The sequence below is a fragment of the Mastigoproctus giganteus genome, chromosome 13 (assembly GCF_048544385.1).
Source record: "Mastigoproctus giganteus isolate SK-2022 chromosome 13, ASM4854438v1, whole genome shotgun sequence".
NCBI lineage: Eukaryota > Metazoa > Arthropoda > Arachnida > Uropygi > Thelyphonidae > Mastigoproctus > Mastigoproctus giganteus.
In genome coordinates, this window is record NC_143587.1 from 92,582,740 (window position 1) to 92,601,321 (window position 18,582).

At 36.3% G+C, this 18,582-nt stretch overlaps 1 protein-coding gene across 1 annotated transcript in view; it reads right to left on the minus strand.

The window, feature by feature from the left end:
* Positions 1-1,805: 1,805 nt before the first annotated feature.
* The window catches only part of Raf (serine/threonine kinase raf oncogene), a 439,038-nt gene continuing 422,261 nt past the window's right edge, over positions 1,806-18,582 (minus strand). Inside the window, exon 18 of the mRNA XM_090387771.1 lies at positions 1,806-2,534. Coding sequence (XP_090243897.1) covers positions 2,349-2,534 — 186 coding nt within the window. The 3' untranslated portion in view covers positions 1,806-2,348. The remainder of the gene's footprint in view (positions 2,535-18,582) is intronic.

Consider the following 18,582-nt stretch of genomic DNA (forward strand, 5'->3'; position numbering starts at 1 on the left):
AATGACTCAAGGAATGACCCTACAATTTACCGTCTTATCTCTTTTTTTGATTTGTGTTCCTTTGATGCACTGGTAATAATGAGGCTTTTATAATTAATTTAGCATTTTCAATAGATGTTAATCACATAAAGAACTTTAAAAGCTTTTAATTTTCACAGAGTTTAATTATCAGTGGATTTTAAATTATATCATAGCACGAATTGGGTATCAGTAAATGTGCTGCTTCGGAAAGCTACAGAACAGCTTTCCACAAGACCTAAAGTACTGTACTGTACTGTACTGTACACAAGTGAAGAAAATCGATGAAGTTGCTTAACTTTAATGTTGATTCTTCTACTTTGTATGAAATTAAGGGCAAAGAGAACAGTTTCACTGTTAATTTTTTCTCAATACTTTCCACTTAAATATATTTTATTATTTTATGTAATAAAACAATAGCTAGATAAAATATAAAAGAAACAACATACAGATACACTAAACATTTTGTATTATTCGACACTTAAGTACTTTTGGATAAATTTTCAATAGTCCAAAATATCTGATAATCTGGCACTGGCATGGTCCTGTGAATGTCAGATTACCTGATTTTCAGCATATCTGCATGCACACAGCAGTTTGAAAGATCTAAAAAAGAGAGAGAAAGAAAGAAAGAAAGAAAGAAAGCCATGGTCAAGACACATTGTGAGTTTAATTTTATCTATTAGTTGGCAGGGAGGTATTCCTTTCAAGTAATTAAAAAACAATGTGAAGTGTGTGTGAGGTACATTAATATTTGTAAATAAAAATCACTATATCAAAAAAGATATAGGAATACCATAATTTGAAAGGGAAAGATCTTTGATATTATGTATTCATATTTTGAATGTTATTGTAAACATTTTTATTCTTTTATAACAGCACAGAGTTAAGCCACTGATCATATGTTCTTTTTATAACATTTTCTGCAAGTTTCACATTATGTGTAGATGTTCATCTTATTTATTTTTCAAATTTTTTGAAACATACATCTAGTCCACCAGTTATAACCAACTTTGCATATCTATGAATTATCTACAATATTTTACCTCTCCAAAGGCAAGTCTCTAGAAAGATATTTTTCCTTATTAAACTTCAAGATATTTGTTGTTGAAGTAGGCTTCTGTAAGTAGTAGACTTTATCTGAGCTTTAACAAGTACTGTGTTTAGGCAATATTTAATATAGGATAACCATTATTAAACATAATTTTTGTGATTTTAGTTGCATAACTTACTAGCTGAGTTTAAGAAACCAGTCATGTATCATGTTCACACTTTTTTACGGCATATATCACAACTGTGTTATTATAATATGTACTATTTCTAGAATACAAATGTATCACAATGTACAAGTCTCTAAATTTCACAGGATAACAGTATTCTGATATGTTGTGATGTTATATAATATTGTGTAATTTAATCAGAATCAATCATCTCACTTATAAGAACTTCAGTTACAAATTTTTTCTAGGTTTTATAGTTATATATAGAGCTTCTCCATTATAAATTCACTCTACTGAAAGTATTTAAATGTTTGGACTTTGTGCTTCACTGTCAATGTGATTTACAGAAATTTTCAAAACAAGACATGTTCACATAAAGTATCCAGTGAATGTATTATTTTATGGCTTTAGTTTTAAGTTAATTCTTCCCACACTAGAATATTTATACAGAATACATACTTATGAAGATTATATGCAAGCACAGATAAGACAAAATTACATTTTCTATACACTTCTACTCCTAAAAGTTTTTCTTTTTTACTTTCTTTTAGTGCACATCATATAAGATATGCAAGCGGGCAATAAAGGCCAAAAAATGGCAACCAATATCACACCATGCCTTGTAGAAGGATGGCACAGTTCTTACAGTTTCTGTTGTATAATTCTTGGTATACTTGTGACTTTTTTTTTTGTTCTCCCCATCAGTTTTAGGAAGAAACAAGGAACATGGTTAAAGAAACATATTTGCTCTTGCATCACTCTCTGAACCAGTTCAGTCACATTTTACAATCTTCTCGACAATACACACAGTCACAACAAGCAAGTTCATAATAAATACTTGCTAATGATTAAAAAAAAAATGGGAAGGGGAGGGGGCTAAACAGCCACTTTCACAGCACAAACTTTCCACTTCTTAACTACTGACTCGCAAGCAATAGACATAGTCTTCAGTTATGTTGCTGCTGTTCAGAGAATGTCATCTTTCAGGACACTTCAAATGGAATGCACAGCATACAGTCAGTTAACAACCACAGGGTTTACCTGTAAGTTTCTGCTGCTGCTGTTGACTTGATAGACCTGTAAATGCTTTAACATTCAAAGCTGTATCATTCATATATTAGTAGCTGGAGAAAAAAAAGGAAAAGCTCCAAACTGGCTATTAATGGGTGTTTTTGGTGAGGCACACATGTACATGAAATCCTCTGACTGAAGATGAGTACGATTCAAGGTGGGCTCTGAAGCACTGCGGTGAATCTTTGGTAACGAGCGAGCCAGGGATTCCAACGAAGCCAAAATCTATAGCAGTAACACCACAAAAAGGAATTAATCTTAAAGTCTTATTAAAAAACACCTATTTTATAGACAACAAGAAAGTAAATATTTAGAAATTTCACAAAACCCACCCCCTTCAAAACCTGGTTTCTATATATCAGTTATCAACAATTTTTAAATCATGACAGCCACAAAAACTGTACTCATAATTCTTTATATTGTGACCATTCTTTGTACCCTTTCAAGCAAGTCAATCTTTCTTGAAATGAGGCCGCCCGACTTATTATAGTATTCAGGATATGATTTATCTGCAAAATTTGTACAAAGGATAATTACACCTATCTTCTACTGACAAATTTCTATATATCATTGGCAGTTCCCCATGCACTATTTTATCAAGAGCCCCACTATGCTCCTGAGAGAGTCTCATAGCAGATTTTATTCCAACTTCCATGTCATTTTTATCTTTAAGAGTGTTAAGCATGTTTACCCACAGTTGATAATTTAATATACAATTTAACTTGGGTTTACCGTAACTCAGATGCAGTATCTTGTATTTGCTAGCATTAAAACTTAACTGCCACTTTTCAGACCAGTTATATAATTTGTTTCGATCTCGCCACAGCAACATTTTCTCTTTCTTATTGTTAATAACCCTGTCTAACTTAATATTAACAGCAAATTTTGACATGACTTTTAATCCCATCACCGATATACAATAATGGCCCTAGCACAAAACTTGCAGGGACCTCATTACAACACTAGTCCATTCAGAGCACTACCTGTTTATAACTACTCATTGTCTTCTGCCAATTTAACTATTCCTTCATCCATTATTACATCCTTTCCCAATGCCACAATGATGCAGCAAAAAATTAAAGCCTTCAGTAAATGGTGCAGAAGGCATTCATACATTACCATGTCTCAAGCCTTCCTAAACCTAATTAAAAATATATCAGTTATTCTCTTTGTGACTAATAAAACGTTACTAGACTGGTCGGACAAGAAGTTCCCTTAACAAATTATAATATCACTACCAAGAAGAACCCAAACTACATCCTTAATCACAGATATCATAATTTTTCATGCAAAAAAAGTCAACTCAGCAGGTCTGTAGTTACAAGAGTGGAACTCTTGTGGAACCACCTTTATGCACAGGAAAGATGTTAGCAGTTTCCCAATCTTTTGGGACTTCATACAGGTCTAAGGATGTGCCCATTATCCCTATATTACAGATTTTAGATTACTACAGATCTAGGCAGTTTAGTGACCAGCCGGCTACTTCCACTTTTAATGGATAGATACCATCAGCTCCATGTGCTTGCTTCACTTTTAAACCTCATAATTTTATGCTGAATGATTTGCAACAATTGTACTTCTCAAAGGAAGAAAACTGTTAGCTAAGCTAACAGTCTTCTTCTTTAGAGAAGTACAATCTTGTGTGAATACAGATGCAAAGAACTTATTTGGCAATCACTCACCCGTTTGAGGTCATCCATAATGATCCTGTTTAGTGGGCCATTTTTGCATCAGAGTTAGTATTCTCTGAAACTTTTGCTTAATTATTAATGTTATTTCAAATTCTAAATTCTCTATTTGCACCAAATATTTCTAAAGCTTAAAATACAGTGGTATAGTATTTTTAAACTATAAAAATTTGGTCTTTTATTAAGGTGATAATGGATTAAAATGGTTTCATGCTCTCACTGGTTTTATCTACATCTCATGTGGTCATAAGTTTACCATTACTTCCAAGGAATACAGTAACACACTCTCTCTCTCTCTCTCTCTCTCTCTCTCTCTCTCTCTCTCTCTCTCTCTCACACACACCTTTTTTTTTTTTTTTTTTTTCTTTATGAAAGAAAATATAAAAACCCTGTCTCCAAAAACATGAAATAATAAATATGTATTCCAGTACATTTGTCTTTTGATTGTTTTTTGTTTTATGATTACTTTGCACATTATGCCAATATCAAGAAGTAACCACTAAAATTTTAGATTACTGCTTATGTGAAATTGTTTGGTCTACTGCAATGACAAGCAAAGGAAATATAAAAGTGCTTTTCAGTGTATAAAGTAGCACCTTATGCTTATTCTCCCCCCCCCCAACTTTGAGAATAAAAATGCATTTGGCAAACGAGTAAAAATAATACAATTTTTCACGTATACAAGGTGGGATCAAAAAGTTCAGGGAGTGAACTAACATTTGGGAACTGATGTTTATTCGGATGGATTTCCTTTTAAGTAGTCTCCTTGAAAACTGCATATATCAATTCCAACACTACTGATGGAATTTTCTTTCGGAATGGGGTTTCCATCGAGAAGAATGGACCTTTGTTTCCAAGTCATAGCCACAACCACGATGTGTAACCAGTAATGATGGGAGAGAAAAGTGTGAGTGAGCAGCATGCTGACAAAAATCCTGCCATGCAAAGCACCAACTTGGTGGAAATATATTGTATGCCCAATAGTGTGTTAAAATTGACTGATATGTACCATAAGAAATACCAATTTCACTAGGAACTTTGTAGATAGTTGAACATTGATCCCTTCTGATCAGATCATGAACATTGGTTTTTGAAGGTGAAGGGCAACCAGAGAAAATATCATTTTCAACGAACAAGTGATCCTCTTTAAACTTTGCAAACCCCTGAAAAGTCTTTGAAATGACATGTGGCATCTTTTCTAAGTTTTTTCTCCCCATTTCATGAGGTTTCTGCTGTATTTTTTCCTAACTGAAACTAAATTTTATGAAATGCTGTTCACTAAAATCACTCATTTTAAAATACAATAAACACCTTTAATTCACCAGGTGCTGATTCAGACTGACTGCAAATAAATGGCTGTTTCACGCACTGCTATGTCCAGATGAGTCACTGAATATACTGCAACAAGTTGCAATTATGGCAATGACATCATCTCATAATAAAAAGTCAGTCCCCAAACTTTTTGATCACACCTCATATACAGATAAGGATACAAAAGTTTTTAAAGAACAAATTTATTCAAAGGAATCCTAAAAATCATACTTATTTGCAAGAGTTTTCTTATAAATCTGCATCTCCTTGGTAGACAGTCATTACAAAAGAAAGCAATGAAGTTTACTATTTGTTTGAGCAGTTAAAGCAAATGGAATTTGCTTTTAAACCTTTACTGTTACTCAGAAAAATTCAAAATTCACAGCACTATAACTGTTTTCTCTCTCCCTCTCTCTCTGTATGTGTGTGGATAATATCTCAATTTAATAATAAAAGAAATCAAATATTAGCAGTGGTAGTTAATGTAAAACTACCTTTTGGTTTTGGTAACTTATAGTATGAATCAGAATTCAGGAAAAATCAGTGCCCATAACAGTTCATCACTATTATGTTGAACAGGGACCTCCCTTTAATGACCTCTTGTTTTTTTAATCCTGGAATGGCTGTGACAATCACCTTACAATCAAGAACAAGCCATCCCTGCAAGTGCTACTTCTCTAACCTTTTATTAGCAAGAAAGAAATAATTCAAAATTGTTCACTTTTTGACACCACCCTACATTTTCAATCTATTATGACAATTGTAAATACTCCATTTTTTAAACTGAAAAGATATATTTTTAAAGATTTGTTTTTAAAATAAAACCATTGAGGTGTGCATTTTTTCTTGTTTGAATTCACCTCCCTTTGGGTATGATGTTATTTGTGGCTAGGGGAAAAGAATGTGTTTCTAAGGCTCAACCTGCTAAGAATAGCGGACAGCATCACTTGTAAAAATGAAATTCTCACATTCTTTGTTATTTTTGCTTGAATTGTTTACATAACCACTTTTCATTTATACTTGTGGAAACAAAACTTCTGCATTCTTCATTATTATAGCTCAAACTTTTTACAACTGAACCAGGATGCATCAACAATTTGAGCTGCTTGTAAAGAAAGTCGGGATAGTGTGCTGCCAGAAATGGACACAAACATCCTGCTGATTTTATATTCATATTTTATTTGTTTATGGCAAAACATCTTTTTTAACAAAAAATTACTCATGAAAATGTAAATAAAAAGAAAAGGCAATAAACTTGAAATAATAAAACTGATGTCACTCTGGTAGACATGCCCATTTGGGGAACAGTGTACTCATGTGTAAAGACCATGTGAAGCATTTTGGTTTTTGTTCCTGATACATTTGTATGACACACACACACACACACACACACACACACACACACACACACACACACACACACACACACACACACACACACACACACACACACAGTATGCTAATAAAGCAAGGATGGGGCAAACCTTTTTGTGGAGGGGGAACAGTTCATTCAAATACCCTCCATCCAACAACACAACCATAATAACATAACTTGACCCATTGTACCTGCCATGCATATTCTCAAAATTGAGTTTTTTGGAGGAAGAGGGTTGCTGCATAAGAAGAACAAAAAATTGAAGAAAGGGGAAGAATATAACAGAAGATGACTGAAAAAAAATATGCAGCCCAAGATAGTTCAATAAGAAATGGGTTGAATTATGTAAATAATGATAAATAAAAGTCAATATTCAATAATTAAAAAAAAAATTCAAAAATAATTTTTTATAATTTAACAAAAAACAGTCTAACACCATCATACAACTTATGTTCCTTTCAAGAAAGCAACTGAACTAGCATAAAAGAAAGATAATTGTAGACTGGATATAAGGAAATCTATCTTTAATGACCAACTATTGGAACAGGACCAACAATTAGCCTTGTAGAGGCAGAAAGCTATGTAGCTCTAAAGAAGGATTAGATAAATATCAAAAGAAGTAGTTAATATATAAAACTTGGGAGTCTCTCCCTCTCTCTCCCTCTCAGCAGCACTCCATAAGAGTTAGCATTAGTAAAGGCACATGATGCAAGAAAGCAAGCTTATATAGCATCAGCCAAAAAAAAAAAAACCTTCTAATTCCACCCATCCACTCGCTCCAAATGTTTGTCTTGTTCTGCCTTGAATCTATTTAAGCTATCAACTTCTACGACAGATGGAAGTTTGTTTCAACAATCAACCATACGCTGGCTAAAGGCAAACTTCTGCACATCTATCCTACAACTGTCTTTCCTCAATTTCAATTTATGCCCTCAGGTGATTATTCTGAGCAAGAGGAAGAATCCCATCAGCATCGAGCATGCTCAAACCATTCAAAGCTTTATAATCAGATTACCTCGCAGGAGACTAGTCTCCAGACACTGTAATTTGCAAAACTTAAGCCTTTCTTTGTAAGAGCAACCCTTTGTTCTATTCATTAATCTTGTGGCTCTTCTCGGCACTCGTTCCAGCAGCTCTACATCCTTCTTAAAATGAAACCTCCAGACCTGTATACAGTACTCAAGATGTGGCCAGAGCATTGCCTTATACAGGGGGATAATCACCTCCTTATCCCTGCTAGAAATATTTCCTGTTTATCATTGACAAGACACCATGAGCTGCTCTTGCAGACCATCTGCACAAGTCTCAGAAAACCACGTCTCAGAAAACTTCATATCTGCCTGCACAATTACCCCCAGGTCCTTTTCATTCTCTACCAATGTCAGTGTAGTACCACACAGTTGATACGTTACACTGGGGTTACTGCTTCCCATATGCAGTACTTTACACTTGTCAATGTTAAACTTCAGTTGCCAGCTCTCAGCCCATCTGCTCAACTTTTCTAGATCCTGTTGCAGCACCTTACTGTCATTAGTGTCATTAACAACCCTGCCAACCTTCGTATTATCTGCAAACTTAGACATTAAGCCTGATATGCTATCAAAAAATAAATACAGAAAACAATGGACCCAATACTGAACCCTTGAGAGACTCATTAGTCCACGAAGAACAGTGTCCATTGATTACCACTCTCTGTCTTCTCCCACTCAACCATCCCTTTATCCATAGCAGCAATTTTCCTCCAATGCCACACTGCTCCAATTTGTGCAGTAGTGCAACAGTATCAAAAGCCTTTCTTTTGGGGTCACATTTGCACATCTCCAGTCCATGGGAACCTCCCCCAAGTCCAAGGAAGCTCTCATAATTATGGCTAAGGATTTGCTTACTTCCTTTGCTGCCTCCTTTAATATAACTGGATAGATCCCATCCAACCCAGGTGCCGTTCTTATGTTTATCTTCAACAATTTCTCCTCCACTTTGCTCTCTGTTATTACAAAATCACCTAGCTCACTGCCAGAGTTTAATTCACCTCTGGCATTCCCCTCCGTGAATAACTCCTCATGTGTGAATGTAGATGCAAAATACTCATTTAGTTTGTTAGCTACCCAGGCAGGATCATCAACAGTTGAACCATCGATATCCAGTGGACCAATATGATTCATCCTCTTCCTTCTAGATTTTACATAAGTTACTTCCTTTGTAACTTATATAAGTAAAGAATTCTTTGCTGTTTTTCTTTGCATACTTTGCCAAATTTCTTGTAATCTGCCTTTGCCTGCCTAACCTCCTTTGTGACTTGGTTACAATCCAGCTTATATTTATCATAGGCTCTGTGTCACCCATTAATTTATATATATCCCATGCATTTTTCTTCCCTGCCACATGTCTCATTACTTCATCTGACACCCATTTAGGCCTAATCCTTGAACAATATTTCTTAGTTGGTATGAAAAGCCTAGTAGCTTCCAAGATTAATTCTTTGAATACTTCCCATTTTGTATTTGCTGTTGGTAACATCATCAGTTGGTCCCACCATATAGAATTTAAATACTATTTTGGAGTTGCTCCCTTGCATCATTCTGTGATGTTAACAGAGTGAAACCTGTCTAAAGCAGACAACACTAGGTCAGAAGTGTCCACTTTACAGAGGTTAATGGCCAGTTTCAATAATTTTAAAAATTAAATTCTTTGTAACTTACTCAGGTTGCTTACTCAGAGTTTTTTTTTTTTTTTATTATTGATTATTATTGTGCATATGCTTCAATTAATTAACTTTAAATAAATGATAGCTTTTAGTAAAAAAATCAATATAGAAGGCTTTGCTTACAGCTTTTAATTTTCATTGTGGATAATTAGATCATTCACTAGTTTATTTCATATTCATGACTTTTGCTTACACTGAATATATATATAATTTTTTTTAATGTAACAGGATGCAACTCATCCCCTTTAATGGTTCAAAACCCCCTTCCGATTTAAATTTCTGCATATAACCATGCTGCAAATAGTACAAATTTTATTTCTTAATAAAAGTTGGCATACAATTAATGTAATGCCTAGAAAAATTTTGACCAGTATTCCAATATATTCAAGGGAAGATCTGCATACATGAACAAACTTCTTATGTAGCTACTTAAATAACCGCCATTTTTCATGGCCGATTTAAAGTGGTGGATTATGGCATGGGAAAACTGTGCCTGTCCCTCAGTCAAAAAGTTGGGCACCCCTATTACAAAAGCAATTATGAAAGTAATGTAAAGCACCCCATGGCATTTTTATCAAATATAGTAATATCATGTATAGCAATATGTAGATGTCCATTACAAAACTAAAACATTATTGTGCAAATAGGGTACACAATACAAATCTGAAACTGCTTCAAAGTCACGGAAGATATCTTCAAATTTTTGTTCACCAATTGGAAAATGTGCATGCCATAGTAATTGCAGCATAACTGCAAAACTGTAATCATAAATTTACCAACAAAATTCTATCCTCTTGAATTTTGCCTTTGATCAATGGCTTTTTTACAAGCTGCAACTTGTATGGTCTCATCCTCAGATGGCAGTGTAACATGATACACATTGTTGACCTTAACCCATTAAGCTCATTTGTATGGTAAATCCATACAACATGACTGGTATATTGTATGGATTTACAGATTTTGTGCAGGACTTCCTTGAAACAGCTCTACTGTGCCCTCACTGACTGTTGTTTGGCCACCACATCTGCAGTTCATTGCACAAACACATGTCCTTTATGAATTTTCTACACTATTATAGAATTGTAGGTCTACTCGGTGGTTTCTTTTAAAACTGTGTTCAAAATTTATGCATAACAGTAGTCGCAGACTGCAGCTTGTTGAACAAAAGTATGTAGTGCATCTTCTTGTGATTGGTCAATCACACCAAGGTCACACTTTGTAATTATGCTGCCATCTACTGTAAAGCACATTTTTTCAGTTGGCAAATAAACACTTGACGATATACTCTATAACCTGGAAGTGATTTTATAGGTTTGCAGATGTGGAAAATCCTCTTCAACTACAGGTAAAAATTATTATAAAATATTGTTACTACCGAAAACACTGAAAAACTGATATATTTATTATAAACTAAGACACAAAAACAAACAAGAGCATTCGGGGCAAGGTGCCCCCTTCTTCAGCTGGTACAAATACGTTAAATATAGAATAGCGATATAAGACTGGATGTGATCATGTGTTAGACAAAGTAAGGAGCGTAAGGTGGATGGACGTTATATGGAATAAAACAATAAATGAGTCACCGGGCAGAATGAGACATTTGGTGCTGGGAATGTAAGGCATGTACGCGAGACATATGCCAGCATTCACAGTACTGTAAAACAGTTACCTCAATGATTGGGTGCACGCCCATATTGTGGTTGAAGACTATTATATTTGGCTATGTGTAGTGCCATAAGCATTGGCAGTAGTTACGTAAGTGATCAATGAGCTCAACACCGCGTCGGGGATCGAGGTCATGTTGTTCAGAATAGTGCTTGGCAACAGTGGAGTATTCAGAGTCAGCAGACTGGAGGACCCTTTAGTGTTCCGAGACTCGCTCTTTTAGTCTTCTAGCGGTTTCGTTTACATAACAACTACCACAATGTAACGAGGGGGATTGGTGTTTTCACCCTAGAAATAATCTAATGTAATTTCCTACCAGAAAGTTGTAAACACCTTATATGGTAGGTGCATAGGATTCTTGTAAGATGTCCTGATATACCCGCGTAGCAGGGAATGTAGGCAGTTCAGATAAATTCATTGTTATGCAGTGGATTAAGTTGTGCAACAAGATCGGGAGCTTGTAAATCACACTTGTATAGAATGTGAGTTGGATAACCGCATCTAGTAAGGTCAGCCCTTACCTTGGAAATTTCCAACCATCTGTCATCTACAGAGCTAGAGTGGGTCCAAGCGTGGATAAACAAGGCATGTGTAGTACTGAGTAAATGACTGGGAACATGTGCAGACCTGTAGTTTGTAAATTGGCCTGCACACATGGGTTTTCTATAAACTGAAAATCTAAAACGTGAGCCCACATGTTGGACTAAAACACACAGAAAGGAGAGGGTGTTGTTTCTTCTAGTTCAACGGTAAATTGGATAAATGGCGACAGGGAGTTAAGATGTTGCAGCAGTTTGGATTCTGATCCTCAGGGAATAATCGCGAAAATACCATCCACATGATGATATTTTCGCGATTGAATTTCACGGATGATATATTGATGGGGATGGGCAGGTTCGAAAATATATGGTTCTCTAGTTCCTCCATGGCAATGTTAACTATGATAGAACTGACAGGAGCTCCCATAGCTGTGCCATGGACTGACTGGGCAGAACAGAGAGTTGTCGAACATAACCATGCTGCCAGTCAAGCATAGGTTGAGGCCACAGAGATATCATCTGTAGAGAGCAAAGTGCTGTCAGATAAGGTGGTATCACTGTTCCAAAGATGTCTCGAACAGGTAATGGCATGTTGTACTGGAACAGAAGTGAATAGGGAGACTACACTGAAGGAGGTCACGACCTCGGGGAATGTAGGCAGTTGACAAATTCATTGTTATGGGGTGGATTAGGTTGTGCAACAAGATCATGCTGTTGGAAATGGTATGGTTGGTATTTCCCACAAGGAGTGTTAACAGCCTGGCGATGAATTTTGAGAGTTCATATGTAGGTGAGTGGCAACAGGAAACAATGGGCCTTAAAGAAATACCCGGTTTGTGGATCTTTGGGAGCCCGTAAAATTGTGGAAGCTGACAACCTGTCGTATCGTTTCCAATGTATGGTTTTTGAAATCTTGTTAGATGTGAACCAGCCATGTATCAATTTGTTGAATTTGGATTCCAACCTCTCATTCTTTAAACAGGGGAGTCTTGTACTGGCTCATATACACTGTGATCATGCAGGGGAGAGAGGGCCTTACATAAATACTCAGACCTGTTCATAACTATGGTGCATCAGCCTTTACTAGCAGGCCGGACCATGATGGTGTCATCTACTGAATGACTTAAGGGCTTCTTGCTGGCGACAACTAAGGTTGGAAGTGATGGGATGGATATGCTGCAAAATGGAGGCAGTTTTAAAATGGATCTCATTCGCAGTTTCTTTGGGCAAATGACCAAGAGATGCCTCCACTCCCATGACTAATTGCTTCACGGGAGATTTTTGTGGAAGAACACAAATTTCATCCCAAAAGTTAAAAGATTACTCTGTTCACTGACAACTGTTTGCTACTTAAGTTCAAAATAAAGCGTGTGTTATCCCCTGAGGACCTCTATGTGTGTTCTTGACAGTATGGGCCTCACGCAGTATATCTCGGTTTCATGGACAGCTTGAAAACAAAATTTGAATGATGTTGGAAAAGGTTGAGGGAGAAACCAAACCTTTTATCTCTTGTAGAGATAAAAGGTTTGGCAAAAATTGAGATTTCTGCACCAAAAATTGAGATTTTTGGTGCAAACTGCTGATCCAAACAGTTTTGTTTTGTTGATGGTTGGTTGTTTATTTGGAGCATTAGCAACTAAGGCCATATTGCTCAGGGATATGCGGTGGTCATTCGCTGACCTTTCCGCATAATCCGTATTTGGTGGTGACGGGCTCGAACCCCGGTCTAATCAAGGGGTGCTACGCACTGCTGCTCCTTCCCACCTGGCTACGGAGGCGCCGTGTTTTGTTGACAATGACCCCAAACATTGTTATTTGGTTTTTAGGAGCATTAGCAACTAAGGCCATATTGCTCCGGGGATATGCGGTGGTCATTTCCTGACCTTTCTGCATCCTCTGTATTTGGTGGTCACGGGCTCGAACCCAGGTCTAATCAAGAAGTATGTGCTACGCACTGCTGCTCCTGTCCACCTGGCTACAGAGGCGCCGACAATGACTCTCTTCAATTTTTGGTGCAAACTGCTGATCCAAATTCTTAAGGTTTTCGGTCATTTGCCTGAAGAAACTGTGAACGAGATCTGTTTTAAAACCACCTCCATTTTGCAGCATATCCATCCCACTACTTCCAACCTTAGTCGTTGCCACCAAGAAGCCCTTAAGTCATTCAGCAGCAATGACACCATTGTGGTCCTGCCCTGAAAAAGGCTGACACGCCGTAGTTATGGACAGGTCTGAGTATTTATGTAAGGCCCTCTCTCTCCTGCATGATCACAATGTATATAAGCTGGTACAGGACTCCCCTGTTAAAGCATGAGAGGTTGGAATCCAAAGTTAACAAATTGATACATGGCTGGTTCACATATAAAAAGATCTCAAAAACCATATGTTGAAAACGTCATGAGACATATTGTCAGCTTCCATAATTTTACAGGCTACCAAATATCCACAAACCGGGTATTCCTTTAAGACCCATTGTTTCCTGCTGCCACTCACCTACATATGAACTCTCAAAATTTATCACCCGGCTGTTAACACCCCTTGTGGGGAGATACCAACTGTACCTTTCCAAAAGTGTGGAGTTTCTACACCTCATTAAAGATCTCACCATCTCAGAAGACGAGGTCATGACCTCATTCCATGTAGTCTCCTTATTCATTTCTGTTCCAGTACAACAAGCCATCACATGGCAACATTGCCATGGAGGAACTAAAGAACCATATATTTTCGAACCTGCCTATCCCCATCACCCTCTGGTGTTGATACGTGGACGATATATTTGTGATTATTCCCCGGGGATCGGAACCCAAACTGCTGCAACACCTTAACTCCATGTCACTCTTCATCCAGTTTACCATTGAACTAGAAACAAATAACACCCTCTCCTTTCTGGATGTTTTAGACCAGCGGTTACCAACTGGTGGTTCGCAAACCCCTGGGGGGATGTCAAAAAAGTGTTCCAGGGGGTTTCCACTAAAAACTTTGTAATGACGTCTGCTTAGTTTACATAGGTATATTTTTTTAAACTAGAAAATAGTTTAATATTAATTTATGCAGTTCTGTTCAAAATTTATATTTAGCTGTGGTTTGGGTCACGTGCCCTTAGGTAAAGAATGCAAGACAGGATGTTAGTGGAGGGAATTGGGCACGAATATGCTGAATGTGGGTCACATAAGTAGTGTCTTCAACCGCAATAGGGGAGTACACATGCACCCAATCATGGAGGCTTCTGTTTTACAGTAATACGAACACTGGCATGTCTCGTGTATGTGCCTTACATTGCCAGCACCAGACGTCTGATTTTGCCCAGTGACTCATTTATTATTTTATTCCATATAACGTCCACCCACAACGTGTACGCTCCTTACTTTGTCTAATGCATGATCACACTAGTCTTATATTGTTATTCTATATTTAACATATTTGTACCAGCTGAAGAAGGGGCACCTCGCCCAGAAAGCTCCTGTTTGTTTTTGTCTTAGTTTATAATAAACGTATCAGTTTTTGGTAATAGCACACTTTTATAATAATTATGCAACAACCCGAAACCAAAGGCCTTTTCTCAAACTGGTAAAAATTGTCTATGAGGTTTCTTCTTTTTTTAAATCCTTGAGAATAGCATTTCTCAGTTTGGCAATTTTACTGCCTTGCTAAGTGATGCATAACAGTGAAACTGCACTGGACAGCTCAAATAAGTACACATTCCTTACTAGCAGGTGATTGTATTAACAACTTGCCATCTTCTCCATGAGTAATCCATGGCCATCACAAGTCTAATTAGTATTACTATAATCACCTTATTATTTATGTCATTTATGTTGTGAAAGTGTCCCATCTAGGCTGAAAACACCAAAGGAGGCATATTAAAATGATTACATCCATACTAGAGAGAGCCCATTTTGGAGAGGTTGTTTAAAAAGTAATTTCTAATATTTCTGGCCAGGAACTGAGTATCCATTAAGGGAGGATTTCCTGTATATTTTAAAATCGAATATTTACAAAAGATTTATACAAGGGAAACAGTCAAATATCAATTAGAATCATGTAAGAACACATAAAGCAACATGCAGCACTATACAGTTCATGATTTGGAACTTTGCATGCGACTGCAAATTGATTTATGTCTATTTCCTACATATATTTAAAATACACCATGATGCTATGATCAGGAATAACAGCGTTGTCTTTAATGAGAGCATAATCCCAACCTGTCATGGCAAAAAGTTGGCATCTGTCATGGCAGGAAACAAAGCACTCTTAAAGACAAACTGAACACAGAAATGTGCACAGTTCTTAAATGAGGAAGGGGGGGGACTTTCCTGATTACGGTGACCATAAAATACTCAAAAGCAAGAGACTATTATGCATTCTTTTTAGATCATATTGAATCTGCGAGGAGCTGTTAACAAGTATTTACCCTCACTGAGAAATATTTCAGTCAGAGATTTGATATATATATATATATATATATATATATATATATATATATATTATGTGAAGTAAAAATTAGGCAAAAGTAATAAAAATAAATAAATATGGCTATAATAAATAAATGTAGCTATCATTAGAGGCAGCAAATGCACATCCTCCACATGATGCCTAATTATATCTGATAATTAAAATAAATATGATATTTAAGATAAAAACATCAGCCAGTAGAACGGCAATAATGCAGAGCGAAACGAAACACAAAAAAAATATAAAATAAACAAACAGGGAAGGGAAAGTAAAGATAATAGGACAAAAAGGTAGTCGATAATCCCCTGTATAATTTAGTCAATTAAGTCACTAAACCCAATTAATAAAATGATGTAAATTTAAAATAATGCCAATTATAAATAATTTAGCGGTACCCCCCTCGAAGGTACCAGTTCCAAAAGACGTGAAATATCACCAAAAAGGGTTAAAGAAACTACCAAAAACTAAAATATAAAAATGATAGACTGACCATCATGCCCCATATCGACAGAGGACCACGAGGCCAATAATGGTCATGGAATCGCTGCATTTCAATCGTCATACAAATCATCGCAAAGGCAGAAATATCGAAGGACCAAACCACCCCTCCATTCCCCGATAGATCAACCAATGCAGAGGATTTGCATGGCGGTGGTCCTTATGCAGCGAAAAATAATCTATAGAACAGACAGCACTCTTGATCAGAGCCACACCACTGACATAATGCAAGCTTAACCAGCTTATATAATAGAAAGGAAAAGAATAAGAATAGATGGCGGCACAGGCGCTGCTTATTTAGCATATCAACCCACTACTACCATTAATTTATATTATGTGAAGTAAAAATTAGGCAAAAGTAATAAAAATAAATAAATATGGCTATGTAGCTATCATTAGAGGCAGCAAATGCACATCCTCCACATGATGCCTAATTATATCTGATAATTAAAATAAATATGATATTTAAGATAAAAACATCAGCCAGTAGTACGGCAATAATGCAGAGCGAAACGAAACACAAAAAAAATATAAAATAAACAAACAGGGAAGGGAAAGTAAAGATAATAGGACAAAAAGGTAGTCGATAATCCCCTGTATAATTTAGTCAATTAAGTCACTAAACCCAATTAATAAAATGATGTAAATTTAAAATAATGCCAATTATAAATAATTTAGCGGTACCCCCCTCGAAGGTACCAGTTCCAAAAGACGTGAAATATCACCAAAAAGGGTTAAAGAAACTACCAAAAACTAAAATATAAAAATGATAGACTGACCATCATGCCCCATATCGACAGAGGACCACGAGGCCAATGATAGCTACATAGCCATATTTATTTATTTTTATTACTTTTGCCTAATTTTTACTTCACATAATATAAATTAATTGTAGTAGTGGGTTGATATGCTAAATAAGCAGCGCCTGTTCCGCCATCTATTCTTTTCCTTTCTATTATATATAAGCTGGTTAAGCTTGCATTATGTCAGTGGTGTGGCTCTGATCAAGAGTGCTGTCTGTTCTATAGATTATTTTTCGCTGCATAAGGACCACCGCCATGCAAATCCTCTGCATTGGTTGATCTATCGGGGAATGGAGGGGTGGTTTGGTCCTTCGATATTTCTGCCTTTGCGATGATTTGTATGACGATTGAAATGCAGCGATTCCATGACCATTATTGGCCTCGTGGTCCTCTGTCGATATGGGGCATGATGGTCAGTCTATCATTTTTATATTTTAGTTTTTGGTAGTTTCTTTAACCCTTTTTGGTGATATTTCACGTCTTTTGGAACTGGTACCTTCGAGGGGGGTACCGCTAAATTATTTATAATTGGCATTATTTTAAATTTACATCATTTTATTAATTGGGTTTAGTGACTTAATTGACTAAATTATACAGGGGATTATCGACTACCTTTTTGTCCTATTATCTTTACTTTCCCTTCCCTGTTTGTTTATTTTATATTTTTTTGCGTTTCGTTTCGCTCTGCATTATTGCCGTACTACTGGCTGATGTTTTTATCTTAAATATCATATTTATTTTAATTATCAGATATAATTAGGCATCATGTGGAGGATGTGCATTTGCTGCCTCTAATGATAGCTACATAGCCATATTTATTTATTTTTATTACTTTTGCCTAATTTTTACTTCACATAATATAAATTAATGGTAGTAGTGGGTTGATATGCTAAATAAGCAGCGCCTGTGCCGCCATCTATTCTTATTCTTTTCCTTTCTATTATATAAGCTGGTTAAGCTTGCATTATGTCAGTGGTGTGGCTCTGATCAAGAGTGCTGTCTGTTCTATAGATTATTTTTCGCTGCATAAGGACCACCGCCATACAAATCCTCTGCATTGGTTGATCTATCGGGGAATGGAGGGGTGGTTTGGTCCTTCGATATTTCTGCCTTTGCGATGATTTGTATGACGCTTGAAATGCAGCGATTCCATGACCATTATTGGCCTCGTGGTCCTCTGTCGATATGGGGCATGATGTTCAGTCTATCATTTTTATATTTTAGTTTTTGGTAGT